At 39.6% G+C, this 14,323-nt stretch overlaps 3 protein-coding genes across 4 annotated transcripts; 1 reads left to right on the top strand and 2 right to left on the bottom strand.

The window, feature by feature from the left end:
• Positions 1–446: 446 nt before the first annotated feature.
• On the bottom strand, positions 447–1,995 carry rbp7a (retinol binding protein 7a, cellular). Its single transcript, XM_038722815.1, has 4 exons — positions 1,783–1,995; positions 1,370–1,548; positions 1,099–1,200; positions 447–958 (listed from the first exon to the last, which is right to left on the bottom strand). Exons 1-4 carry the CDS (start codon positions 1,853–1,855, stop codon positions 899–901), a joined length of 414 nt encoding a protein of 137 aa, XP_038578743.1. The 5' UTR covers positions 1,856–1,995; the 3' UTR covers positions 447–898.
• A 3,559-nt stretch (positions 1,996–5,554) lies between these two features.
• Positions 5,555–9,637, bottom strand: LOC119905620 (nicotinamide/nicotinic acid mononucleotide adenylyltransferase 1-like). Of its 2 annotated transcripts, XM_038722812.1 has the most exons (5): positions 9,550–9,637; positions 9,113–9,252; positions 8,305–8,488; positions 6,995–7,122; positions 5,555–6,247 (listed from the first exon to the last, which is right to left on the bottom strand). In XM_038722812.1, exons 2-5 carry the CDS (start codon positions 9,225–9,227, stop codon positions 5,850–5,852), a joined length of 825 nt encoding a protein of 274 aa, XP_038578740.1. In that variant the 5' UTR covers positions 9,228–9,252; positions 9,550–9,637; the 3' UTR covers positions 5,555–5,849. The 2 variants fall into 2 exon arrangements, with proteins under 2 accessions (XP_038578740.1, XP_038578741.1); XM_038722813.1 differs by lacking the exon at positions 9,550–9,637 and having other exon boundaries at positions 9,113–9,506.
• Positions 9,638–9,698: 61 nt separating this feature from the next.
• Positions 9,699–13,303, top strand: lzic (leucine zipper and CTNNBIP1 domain containing). Its single transcript, XM_038722814.1, has 7 exons — positions 9,699–9,874; positions 10,191–10,316; positions 10,493–10,628; positions 10,779–10,877; positions 11,016–11,111; positions 11,364–11,445; positions 11,541–13,303. The coding sequence occupies exons 2-7, from the start codon at positions 10,216–10,218 to the stop codon at positions 11,594–11,596; spliced, it is 570 nt and encodes a 189-aa protein (XP_038578742.1). The 5' UTR covers positions 9,699–9,874; positions 10,191–10,215; the 3' UTR covers positions 11,597–13,303.
• The last annotated feature ends 1,020 nt before the right edge of the window (positions 13,304–14,323 follow it).

Here is a 14,323-nt window from a genome sequence, read left to right as displayed (position 1 = left end):
TAAAGACTTCAGAACTAGAGTGATGTGATCCACGTTTTTGGTCTTAGTGAGGACTCAAGCAGCAGCATTCTGAATCAGCTGCAGCTGTCTGATAATTTTTTTAGGGAGACCTGTAAAGACACCGTTACGGTAGTCGAGTCAACGGAAGATAAATGCACGGACAAGTTTTTCCAGGTCCTGCTGAGACATAAGTCCATTAATCCTGGATGTATTCTTCAGGTGATAGTAGGCTGACTTGGTAATTGTCTTAATGTGGCGGTCCATGACTACACCAAGATTTGTGGCTTGGTTTGTGGTCTTGCTTACATTACTGAATGAAGCTGAGCCCTGACTTTCATTTGTTCTTCATTGGCACCAAAAACTACGACTTCAGTTCTGGCACATCCAATTGTTGATTTGTATTAGCATGCAATCAGAAAAATAAATAAACAATATGACACTCAGACTTCTTGCAAAAAACACTGTATTATACATAATTCATATACATCTGTATTCCAAATATACTACGCCTCAGTTTCTGTACATTGAGTATAAATGTATCTACAAGGGAATGTCAGGACAGCACAAGCCGGAGCAAAGAACATGTGGTAACTCAAATTTGTCAAATCAGACAATAGAGATTAGAAGGAAACAAAATGTTTGCACAAAACAGAGCCTGCATGAACATTTTTCTTTTCTCAGCTGAAAGTAACCTTCGATGTTATCTGCCAAAAGTAATGCAGTGATGCCATCTAGCGGTGTAAATCCCAACCCTGACGGGAAAGACATTTTCTAATGTGAAGTCACATTACAGAGAAAATGACACATTAACTTTTAGTGTGGTTTTAGGGTTTAGAGTGGTCGATCACATGATGCCTTTCAGCACAGAGTAACTTCACAGAAAAATGTTCATTGCGCTTCACTTCACTTCTTTCTTCTTAAAAACCTGTTTACAGACTTGTCCTTCACAGTACAGCTCCTGAGGGGGGAAAAAGGTCACAGAGATATTTATTTAATGTGGTGTTAAAATAAAATTTCTATAAAAAGTACAAGAATTTAAGGGGGAGGGGGGGGGGGTTCCATTACAAACAAATATGATTCAGTTGTCCATATTCTTACCAGATGTAGCTTGTCATCTTCAATCCAGTGAGCCCAACCCCGGTCCCTCTTCTCTCCAATCTGTTCACACACCAGTTTGTTCCCCTCCCATGTCACCAGTGACTGCACAGATGGCAGAGAAGTACACAGTGTAAATCACAACACACAACCGTTTTAGCAGCCCACATAAAAGGTAAAACACATCCCACGTGTCACATACAAAAACACTTGTAATCAAAAAGCTTGTTATCACTTTAAACACAATTCTCTGCCATCATCCTCTCGTCTTCACCTTGACGCGTCTGTCGTCCAGTCCCTTGGTAAACTCCTCAAACTCCTGACCCACTCTAAAGGAGATGGTGTAGTTTCGGAAGGGGCTGGTAGTTTTGATGATGTACTGGTCCCCCTGCTGCTCAATCACCTTCCTCTGCTTCAACTTCAGAGCAATCTTGCGCAACTGAGGGCTGATACCTTCAACAAAAAGAAGAGTTTTACCTGAATGCAGTACAGATCTTGCAGACACTCTCCCCCATGCTACAAACACATTCTCTCATCACACAGTCCCATGCGTACCATAAATAGCACTCCTACAAAAGCAAAGCCACATTTTTGTCATTCGTTTCCCTCCTAGTGCTCTATTTAATGTTGTATAATTTTATATCTGAGAACATTGTTGCATTATAACAACATGCTTTAAGGACTTACCCAGTGCGACCATGAAGCCCTCAAGGTTGACATTGCTGATCATGTCCCATGTACAACAAAGGTTGTCGGGCATTTTTGATGACCTTTTTCCTCCTCCTCCTCAGATGTTGGTGTGTGTGTGCGCAAAGAAAATGTGATCCTTAAACTCCTGATGAGGAGCTCCTAAAAGAATCTGAGACTATGCTGTTTTATGAGACACCTGGAGGTATAAATGTAACTGTGCCCTCACCTCATTCGCTGTCACCTGAAGACCATGTGAGGATGAGGGAGGTGCTCCCATCAGTGCCAGGGTGGAGATCGGAAGCCAGACGTGTTAGACTGGTCTCATGTTCGCTGACAAATAAAACCGTCGTTCACTATTTCCCTAGGGTGTTGTACGTTAATTGCCTAATCACTCACGTAAACACAATGAAAACTATGTTGTACCTAACGTTTGGAGGAAGGCCTTTCCTTGTTCTTGTGAATTTCTGTGCAAAACCAGTCTTATTTTTCAGTTATAAAGTAATGTAAAGATTATTTTATATAGCACCTTTCACAGACAAGGTAACAAAGTGCTATACAAGAGTAAAATAGTAAGGCCATATATGTAATAAGAACAACAAAAGCAACAACAGCCTAAAAATAGTAATAAATATCAAGTCAATAACATTTTTTTGCCAACCTCAAAGCAAGAGTCAAACACCTGCTGTTTTTATGAAGCTGACCTATATTTAAATGGCATATCTTTCTCTGCAAGGAGGAAAATATCGTTGGCATGGGTAGTTGAGCTGGTATGAAGCGTGGAAGGAATTCAAGCAACTCAAGTTTGAGAGAAAAAAAAACAAAAACATGGAGCAGTTCCAAACATTAAGGTGTTTTTTTTTCTCCCACTTCCAACTAAGCTACGAGCATTACAACTCAAGATGTACCGCAGAAAGACCATGTCAGACTTTACATGTGCACAAACTCCGTCTCGGGCCCCTTATACTAACATGAATGAACTGTTTAATAACATAAATATGACTTTGTGATGTTGTAATGAGCATCAGCCATAGTTTTAACCCAGCTACTTTGCACAGGGCTTTTTAAGTTTATTAACTTTTTAACTATATTCAGCTTTCTGATGTGATTTAAAACCACCACTCCAACATTAAAAGTAAATCAAACTCCAACTCTGATACTCATGTGATGTGATGTAATCAAGTTACTATATACATTCATTTCCACACACTGCTATCACAGTCTTTGTTTGGCTGCAGTTTGTTATTTCAGCTGTTATCTGTTCTGTGAAAGATTTAGTTGACAATTTTAATCAATGTGTCAGTTTGGCCCTTTTCTAACGGAGGATGTTTCTGTGTGACAACAGCATCATAACAGAAATGAAATGCTCGAAAAAGGTGGAACAAAGTGGGTTGTTTATTTAATTTCCAGTAAGTAACAAATCACACCTTCATTTTCAAATCTAAAAGTAAAGTAAACATGTTTAAAGCATACTGCCCAAGAGATTGCACGGATGGAAATTCTGCTCTAGGTACAAAAATATGAGTTGAGCGAGCATGTGTGGTAAAGCAAATAAAAAGATGAATTTGTTTCTAATCATATTTCATGCAATACCATGGTTTTCCCTACAATTAGGGGTCTCTGTACTTTCACAGCACCTTAGCTAAGCGTGTTTACCCTTGACTGAGGGTGGGGCTCGGCTCCTACACACACACACACAGAGACAGAGCAGACGGCAGAGCAGAGAGGCTGCAGTGGAGACAGTGACCATGTGAAGTGAAGGTAACGTTTTACTCAAGTAAAAAGCAGAAAAGCTGCTTTGTCTGCAGTTGTTGTTATGCTTGTTTAGCTATTAGCGAATTGTTATGAACAAGCTAAAAGGAAAGGTGTCTTCATGTAGCATTATGGTTTATCTTAGTTTACCAAATTACGGCATTTGGCAAATTATTTGTAAGCTGCTGGCTGAGACAAACCTGCCCCTCCTCCCTCTGCCAGTGGTACCTGCAGGCAGCGATATACACTCACCTAAAGGATTATTAGGAACACCATACTAATACTGTGTTTGACCCCCTTTCGCCAGAACTGCTTTAATTCTACGCGGCATTGATTCAACAAGGTGCTGAAAGTATTCTTTAGAAATGTTGGCCCATATTGATAGGATAGCATCTTGCAGTTGATTTGTGGGATGCACATCCAGGGCACGAAGATCCCGTTCCACCACATCCCAAAGATGCTCTATTGGGTTGAGATCTGGTGACCATTTTAGTACAGTGAACTCATTGTGATGTTCAAGACCAATTTGAAATGATTCGAGCTTTGTGACATGGTGCATTATCCTGCTGGAAGTAGCCATCAGAGGATGGGTACATGTTGGCCATAAAGGGATGGACATGGTCTGAAACAATGCTCAGGTAGGCCGTGGCATTTAAACGATGCCCAATTGGCACTAAAGGGCCTAAAGTGTGCCAAGAAAACATCCCCCACACCATTACACCACCACCACCAGCCTGCACAGTGGTAACAAGGCACGATGGATCCATGTTCTCATTCTGTTTACACCAAATTCTGACTCATACATCTGAATGTCTCAACAGACATCGAGACTCATCAGACGAGGCAACATTTTTCCAGTCTTCAACTGTCCAATTTTGGTGAGCTTTTGCAAATTATAGCCTCTTTTTCCTATTTGTAGTGGAGATGAGTGGTACCCGGTGGGGTCTTCTGCTGTTGTAGCCCATCCGCCTCAAGGTTGTGCGTGTTGTGGCTTCACAAATGCTTTGCTCATACCTCGGTTGTAACGAGTGGTTATTTCAGTCAAAGTTGCTCTTCTATCAGCTTGAATCAGTCGGCCCATTCTCCTCTGACCTCTAGCATCAACAAGGCATTTTCGCCCACAGGACTGCCGCATACTGGATGTTTTTCCCTTTTCACACCATTCTTTGTAAACCCTGGAAATGGTTGTGCGTGAAAATCCCAGTAACTGAGCAGATTGCGAAATACTCAGACCGGCCCGTCTGGCACCAACAACCATGCCACGCTCAAAATTGCTTAAATCACCTTTCTTTCCCATTCTGACATTCAGTTTGGAGTTCAGGAGATTGTCTTGACCAGGACCACACCCCTAAATGCATTGAAGCAACTGCCATGTGATTGGTTGATTAGATAATTGCATTAATGAGAAATTGAACAGGTGTTCCTAATAATCCTTTAGGTGAGTGTATATAGATATATATGAGTCCTTCCTCTGTGATTCACTGCATTGCCTAATTATATATATATATATAATAAATTAATTCTAAACCTGTTCTGAATTGATTCTATTTTTAAAATGATTAAAACAACAACAATTCTTTAGTAATGGAAAAAGAACTGGCAAGACTACTGATATAAAGGTAGGCTGAAAATTGTTTGGTTAAGACAAAGATAAAATCGTAACTGGCACACAGTGCGATCACTCACAAAGATGTGAAAGGTTACTTCAAGACATCACACCTACTTTATCAGTGAGCATATTTGTTTCACTTTTCTACTTGCTTATGTTCCAGTGTAATGTGAAAAACTATAACCTGTGTTTTTTTAAATAAATGTTGTAAAGATAACAGTCTAAAATTATGTAAAGATACATAGTTATTACTCCCCGCCCACCCTGCTACCACAGCACCTAAGTCCCCTACAAACCCAGGGAAAATGCCATATGCCATAGTGTACTCTGACTATTTCACACATAGTTTTGAATCTCTAGTTCAAATAACCACACAATTATTAGTAGCAATGACATTTTAAAGACCTCCCAGACAATTGAAATGTTGCTCATTTATTGTTTTTGAAAGGTGTACTTTTCCACACACATACACAAAACCTAATATGAAACTGTTACTCATTTCACTCAGAAAAGTCTATGCAGGTTTATCTTCTTAAAAAAAACATACCTGTTTTTTGGAAAATACTACTTCATATAAACAGGCACTGGTGGAAGTTTAAATAAACTCTCTAGATTGTGTCTGATGTGTTTTAAATTCACAGTAAACCCACAGCACTTAGTGTAGACAGCTTGCACTTTGTTTCTGCAGCTGTAGCAGTAAACTTTCTCAGCTCGAGGAGGCACCCAAGTTTCTCTGAAGAGGCTCTAGAACCACGTCGGCATTTTTCTTCTCGCTCTCAGCACTGTAGAGGCTGTGCTCCTGTATGTAACGAATCACGCCGTCCGGCAGCAGGTACCTGACGGTCCGGCCTCGACGCAGTGCCCGGCGCACGTGAGTGGCTGAGATGTCATTGGTCACCCATTCGTGGACCAGGTGGATGTTCTTGCGATACTCCCACAGCATGTCCGACTGGTGGATGAACTTGTGGGGGTCGTTGCCACTGCGGGTGATGCAAACCAAACCGTGGCCCAAAATCTCAGCAATATCCTCCTGCTTCCACAGGTTGGGGATCCCAAAGGACTCCAGGACATCAGCCCCACATAGCAACATTAGCTGGGGGCTGTCTGAGCATGAAGACAGAAAAAGATGTCTTAACTTCAACAATAAAAGCAAAGGCAAATGCAAATAAAAACAGACAAACTAAGATTAAAAATCTCTAAAAATCGGAGTGAAGAAGAAAAGAGAATATAAAATTGCAAGAAAGGGAAAACCTCAAGAAGCACAATGTATTTATAAAAGAGTTCTCACAAAATTTACTTTAAAAGAAACATAGCCGTTAAGTTGATTTTAGTAATGATGGAGGCCATTGCTCTCTGGTAATACTAGGAAACGACTTCAGCTGGATTCAAGTGATTCTGCATACTCTAACCACATAAATATAAGTGTTATTGTTAGTTATGACTTGTTAAAATCTTATTGCAGACTTCGTGGCACATGAATACACAGCACAGTGTGCACTATCTCCTGCTCATCTTTATAAACACTCACACGATAGCCAAACAGTTTAAGCTTTTTGTCACTAATGAGAAGGCCGCCATGTTCCATCGGAGTCACTGATGCGCCGACGCTCATCTTTTGGTGTCTTACATCTTGCCTGTCTTTTACTGTAAGTGGTGCGATTGGGTGTCACACCACACCCCGCTTGTCCGCACCTTCAAACCATTGTCTCCTGTTTTCAGTCTTTCAGTTAGGCTGAATGCAGTAAATCACGCTTACAGTGTATGCGTGATCAGACTTGTCGCCCGTCTGGAATCAGGGAGGAGCTGACCATGAGAGCACGTTACACAATCACATTTCCACACATGGCCTACCTCTCCTTTTGTGATGAGATGACTCCTCAAAATAACTCTCCTCCACCATACGTCTCTTTTTTGCGTACTTGACCGTGTCCACATGATCATTGTTCTGCTCTGCTGCTAGTGCTTCATTATAGTGATGACTAAGTGGATACAAACAAAATTAAAACAGCATCAAAAGATCCAATTTTTAACAAATCAAAACTTAAGAGGGTAATATGTCAGTATCCAGCCAACATACCACCTCAACATTTGAACCAAATAAATGCCCTTTAACCCTGGAGTAAAATGTGTTTTTATGATTATGCTTTGCACTACGTATGTCCCTTATTTACCGCCTAACATTTTGTGTAAAAAATGGACTGTAAGTTTACTTTTAAGTACTTTAAGTTTGGCTTTATATTTCGCTTTGTTTAAAACTCCCAATTTATTTATGTAGATTGCCTTGTGAGTCGGCAGTTTGGATACTTTGCCAGATTGTTTTTTTACCATCAACATCAAATGATTCCACTTTTTAAAATATCAAATGATAAAATTAGAATTTCTCTCTATATCTATCTATCTATCTATCTATATCATCATGTTTATTTCTTTTGTTTGCATTGGAGCAACAGAAAAAAAAGCCACACAGAAGTCCACAAATGGACTGGACACAATTATTGGCACCCTCAACTTCATATTTGGTAGCACACCCTTCGGAAAAAATAACTGAAATCAATCGCCTCCTGTAACCATCAAGGAGTTTCTTACACCATTTTGCTTTATTTGTGTTGTTTGCAAACACAAACAAAATAAATAAAAAGGAGAATATCAAAGCATTTGTAATTGGGAGAAGTAGTGCATTGTGTGACAGACATGCCCATATTTTTGGCCATGGCTGTAACTGCCACGCTTTTAATGCACTGTATGGATGAGCAGCACAAATGACATGACACAAGAGTTACTACAATGTCATAGAAATTCAGCTATTTGCTCCAACTTAATGCCACCATCCATCACTTGCACTCAAGGATCACGTCAAATCTTAAACTGCCACCGAGGCTGCTTGTAAATCATGAATTGAACAGCCATTACTATGCTAAGAGATGTGATGAATGTGTGGCTTTGGGTGTAGTTGTGGACGGAGACGAATTAGAGGAAAAGAGAAAACAGCAAGCAAGGAAACTCTGATTAAGAATACTGAAAGGTCTGACAGGTATTGTCTTAGATCCTTTAGCAGATTTTCTCACGCCTATAATAACAACTCAAGACAAAACACACTACTAGCCTTGCCCGTAGCAAGCACAGGCACCGCCACCAACAAAACATGATAAATGTCAACTAACCGAACAACTTTAGCTGTCTCCACCCACTCCGGCTGCAAGCTCTCCCAGGAGTCTACTGTGATCCAGTCCGAGTTCTCTGTGGCCAGTCTGGTCATCTCCAGACGGTGGCAAGCCTCAATCAATCCTTTCTTTTTATAGCCATCACCAACTGGAGATATGATGCCTTTCACCACCTTGTACTGACCTTAGACATTAAAAGAAGTGGTGTGAACAGATGGTTTACAGTAATAGCACTGCAGATGCAGTAAACTGGAAATTTGAAGGTAATATTTTATCCACAACATGACTCTAAACTCATATGATGAATAAATTTTTAAAGAGTTTGTTCACTCAAATTACAATTTAACATCTCTTCTTACCTCTAGTGGGATCTAGCAACGTGAAATAAAATACAAGGCATTATTACAGTTTAAACTACCCAAAGACGTTTAAAGTACCCAACTACACAACAAAGTAAAAATGAGATCAACCATGACCAGCTACAATATTAAATTATTTTACATATTTACACATCAATAACAATAATCTGATCATATATATATATATTTTTTCACTGCTTTTTTTGAGCAGTGTATATATATATATATATATATATATATATATATATATATATATATATATATATGTTGACAAAACTCTGCTGCATAATACTTTTACTTTTGATACAAATTACACATTATAATAATGTACTTTTTACATTTAATAAACTGAGCATGTAATGTAATGGATGAATATGATTAGTTTTACATTGACTGCTATATTTACTCGAATCATGCTCGAGAAAAGAAGAGAAGCAGAAGCTTAAAACCTGTGTCTTCCAGATAGTCTCGAGCCAGTTCAAACATCCTCAGGTGCATGTTGGTGATCGGATTGAATGACCCGCAGGCCAGCAAGACCACTTTGGTTTCATTTTGACCCTCCATGTCTCAAACTGGGGCAGGGTTCGCACTAAAACAGCAAATATGAGGAACAAAACAAACACTGGTAATTATGTTGGAGGATCATATATCAAAAATCCCTCTGGCTCTCGTACCTCTGGGGTCAACTAACTAATGTTGTATGTTTTGTTAGCTTAATTTAAGATTAGCGCTGTCAACCAGTAGCGACTGTTAACTTAGCTTTGTCTGTAGTCAACGCGAGCTTGCGCCATGAACGTACAGGATGCTCAAGCAGACAAAACATGAACTCAAAGCTGAGCTCGGACAACAGAGGAGGCGTAAATAATGAAAATAGTCATTGTAGTACCCGCAGAAACAGGAGCGACCGGCTGCTCTGTAATGTGTCCCCTGCTTCTTGTATGGGCGTAAAGATCAAGAAATGTGATTGGACGGACTCGACGAGGAAGACGAAGAGAGCCGCACCCACACCGTGAGCTACGTTCACAATCACAAATCCCCAAACTACGAACGCCTCGACTAACAATGAATCACTTTTAACCGTATATGAACGTAGTTTTTCGAGGAATAACAATCCAACGATTCAGTTAATTTTTGTTGAACCCTCGTCAAGCTGATGCAACTATTTAGCGTATCGCACGACTGATTTACAACTGTTTACAAAGAGAGTCCCGGTGAGATGTTTTCCTTTTGCATGCTAGCTAGCTATTCAGCTAACCAACGCTAAACTTCACTGTTTACCTCTCACGTTATAGCACGATTTGAGCTTCCAGCAAATGGATGAATCATTTTTGTCAGTGTAGTTTGTGTCTCGATAAATAAAAGTTTGGTTTGGTTGTAGGTTGTAGTGTTAGCTCCAGCTGCGACATTCTGATGCAGTACAAATAGCATGCTAGGTTGGCGTTAGGTTATGTGTTGCATATTTAGGTAATAATACCAAATAAGTTTCATTTCTGTTGACTGGCTTGTTATGTTTTGCGTTCTCCATAGGGTGGAAATACGATTTTAGCAAAGGATGGCTTCTCGCGGGAAATCAGAAACGGGAAAACTGAGACAAAATATGGAGGAGCAACTTGACAGACTGATGCAGCAGCTTCAGGACCTGGAGGAATGCAGGTGCACTATAGAGACATTCATTAATGTGTAGTGGCTCTTTACTGAATGAGCTAATTTCACAGTTAAAGCTGACAAACAATCTAGTAAATGCTAGAAAGTACTTACATTATTGTATAAAATATATATATTTTCTTCCTGTATCTGATAGTTTCTCATCCTTTCTTTGTTCATTCCAGAGAAGAACTGGATGAGGAGGAATATGAGGAGACAAAAAAGGAAACCTTGGAACAGCTGAGTGAATTCAATGACTCCCTGAAGAAGATCATGACAGGAGACATGACACTCGTGGATGAACTCAGTGGAATGCAGCTGGTATGAACAGTCAGTGGATAATGTGCAACTACTTTGTGTTAAGGGTGCCTTAAAGAGGTCCTATAAAGTGAAAAAGTAACTTTAAATGATTCCTTATAAACAGTGAGTTGTGTAATGTTACAATTTGTCCAATGTTTCTGTCTTTGTCAGGCAATCCAGGCTGCCATTAGCCAAGCATTCAAAACCCCAGAGGTGATCCGACTTTTTGCTAAGAAGCAACCAGGACAGCTGAGAACCAGACTAGCAGAGGTTTGCACTGCAATGTCATGGATATGATGGTTGTGAAGTATATGTTTAACTTCCAACTGCTCAGTCACTCCTTAGTGTTTTTCTGTGTGTTGCTTGGTCTGAAAAGTGTGTAAAGCTAGTGTGTGACATTCTGCGCAGATGGACCGAGATGTCATGGTGGGGAAACTGTCACGGGATGTGTACACGCAGCAGAAAATGGAAATCCTCACAGCCTTGAGAAAACTTGGAGAGAAGGTGAGGAACGCTCGCAGCAGAGATGTGATATTTTTCCACGGGGTCATATATGATTCATATTCAGCTTGCGCTCATGAGTCCACATAAACTCTTGAAGCTGCGCTGACTTATTTTAGTCATGTGGCTGTCACTAGGCTGACAGATCTGTTGCTACAGCAGGCCTAAATCTCACTTCAGAAGGAGCTGTAACATTTTAAACATGTTTTAATTGCCTGATCAAAGCCTGAATTAACAATGCATGACTTATCGCAGCTCACTTCGGAGGATGAGACTTTCCTCACTGAAAATGCTACAGCTACTCTGAGCCAGTTTGAAAAAGTGACCGCAAATTTAGGTGAGAATAAACGCGTGGTTTCACTGAAATGTTTAAACATACAAGTTATTGGACAGAACATTCATATTTATCTTGTTTTTTTCCTTCCCTTTCAGGCTCCGAAGACAAAATTATGGCTTTAGCGAGCTCTGGCGTTAAAACCAAGGCATAGTGAACAAAATGTTGATTTTAACGCTCTGCCTTTAATACCAAGAAAGAAAAGTGCCATTTTGTAAACAATCAGTGCACCCCTAGGCGTTGCTGTTGATGCTAACACTTTTTTTAACAGTATTGTTTCATACCCCTCAAATTTTGTAAATGTCTATCATTTGTCCTGATGGTAGGCTTGCGTGGTATCTAGTTTTACATACCTTCCTGACATTTCACTAGGGTATACGTTATACGAGGGTATTTGTGGGCAAGAGAATAGACTTGGGACATTCTGCACAATCCTGGCATTTTTTAAATAGCCAAGCTACCATCAACAGGGATAGCAATTTATTTTTATTTTTTTTATTCACTGACCCAGATTTTTAAAAAGTACATAAAGTACTCTCTGCAGTGGAAAAAGAAGTAGAAAAGGGTAACTGTACCAAAAGCATGTGGTGTCGAGCCGCACCACGCAGTGGAAATTTCTCAGCTCAGCTGCTTGTTCCACTGGTAGACACTGACCTATGATAGCCTACATCGGCTCAATACAGCATCTTTGGATCAGTTTAGTAGAAAGAGGGGGCGTGTGTATTTTTGACGGTATTGAAAATCGTACCTTTGGGGTTTCTAACCACCCTGGTATAACTTTTTAAAAACTGACACCGCTCAAGTCTACCTGATGGGTGTATTGTTGGTACGAGCATGTGGTTTGTTAAATATAAAGACATGAATGTGAAGGATAGTCATAGCAGTTCAAGAGAAATATTGTGTTGTGGTTTGCTGTATTTCTTCTTGGGTTGCTGTGTCTGTCTTAAAACCTGAAAATTTAGCTTTGTTGTTTTTAAAATGTTGATTTCCTGTACGAGTGCTGCAAATATTCAAGATGTAAATTTATTTTAACTAAACTGTGCTGTCTACAGGGATTTGGACAAAATAACAGAAATACTATGCAAAAGAGAACTTTGAAGGAACTAAATTACACTACAAGTGCAGTAATACTAGTAAGTCTGGCGAAGAAACTGCATTTATCCAGGGCAAATAAAGCGTTAAGATAAAGGTGAAATGAGCACCAATCTGGACTGAATAAATGTGATCAGATGCGTATTTGACCAGTTTGCCTACAAATTGGATTAGAAATCTGCTGGATGGATTAGTTGCCATCTGTTAAACATTGTGGAGGTTTCCACAGCCATCTCACGAGAGTGATTCAGGTTGATTTACAGTCTGTGTGGACGTTTAACAAGTCGTGTAACATGAGGTCACTTAACAGTATCAGATGCAGCTTGTGCTGTTGTTCATGGTGTCCTCATACCGTTAAACCCCCCAGGATTACAAACAAAAAAAGATGAACAGGATGAAATAAAAACTGTTGACATAAGAGTGATGGAGCTGTGTTAAGTGAACATACTGGATGGCAGAATATGAACTAGATGTTCACCTCCTTTCTCTGAAATAACTAGGAGGATCATCCTGAAAAAAAGTATACGTTTAGCACGCATGTTTCCATTATTTTGTCCACCACCTATATATATATCAAGTATTTCAAACTGCTTCGGTTGACAACTGTGGTTCTATATTAGCAGTAATCGAGTTTAATATTGCATTATATTCCATTTTTAAGTTTGACTACTTGAACTTATTTACAGCTTAACAATGCGTTTACAGCATCAATCATAATTTGAAGCATTGTTTCTTCTGAATGTGAGTATTAAAAGAAAAATCAATGGTGTTTATCTTCATTGATTCATGGTTCACCTTTAACATTACAGCATCTGAGGATTGTATTTTCACCACTAGAGGGCACTAATGCTCAACATTTAAGAGTGATTCACTTGTGAGTGATGAAGAAAAACATGAGTAGACATAAGTTATACCCCATCTCATCATCCTTTATTTTGTTTACGAGCAAGCATCAACTTCACTACAATTTGCCTTCCAATTGGTAGAAAAGTGAGAGCAGCTCCAACAAGCACAAAGGAAGCATCCAACCGTTCTGAAAACATCGTCACCTTCCATTTTGAGCAAAGATTTAAAAAGAAAAACTGAAAAAGAAAAACAATATCTGGACGTGTGAAACGGACAATCTGAGAATCAGTAGTGTATCACGTCTCCTTTCTCACTCCAGTCTCACAACCCCACATGGAACGTGCACAAACTTGTGGTTCATGCAAAGTAAATTCCCCTTACATCTTAGTGTTAATACAGTATGGCTGCATTTCAGTTTGTTAGGCAGTGACATTCAATTCAACCAACTTACACTTAGCTCAGGGGCTGATCAGAAAACATCAAACCCAGAAAACTGGAGATGGCGGGAGTCATTGTGCACATATCAGTGACCCACGGTTATTGTAACTTTTAAAATTGCAGTTGAAATGTGGACATGAAGTGTTTGACATAATGAAACTGAGAATTTCGACAGGCTTATACTCTGGTTCGTGTGAAATTCATGCTGCCCTCAAAATCATTTCTCAACAATTCAGGCAATAGGACGCCGTTCAAAATTACCATCCACTATACACAAATAGGTCAGTTAACAGTATACCCATGTATGCTGTCAAAGGAATTTCATAATGTACTGTACATCTTTTTAAAGGTGGATTCCGTCAATGATTTAGTACAATATCTATATAAGATACAATATGGATCTACTTCCTCTACACATCGACATGGACACATGACATCTATGTAAAACATTTTTCACTTTTAATAAAACTAGCAGTGGACTATCGTTACAACAAACTGAAGGGAA

This window comes from Micropterus salmoides, unplaced genomic scaffold, assembly GCF_014851395.1.
Source record: "Micropterus salmoides isolate LMB-PRFRI ecotype aquatic unplaced genomic scaffold, ASM1485139v1 Ms_hic_scaffold_16, whole genome shotgun sequence".
In the NCBI taxonomy this organism is placed as follows: Eukaryota; Metazoa; Chordata; class Actinopteri; order Centrarchiformes; family Centrarchidae; genus Micropterus; species Micropterus salmoides.
The sequence above is the reverse complement of the archived record's forward strand: the minus strand, read 5'-3'. Positions and strand labels throughout refer to the sequence as shown.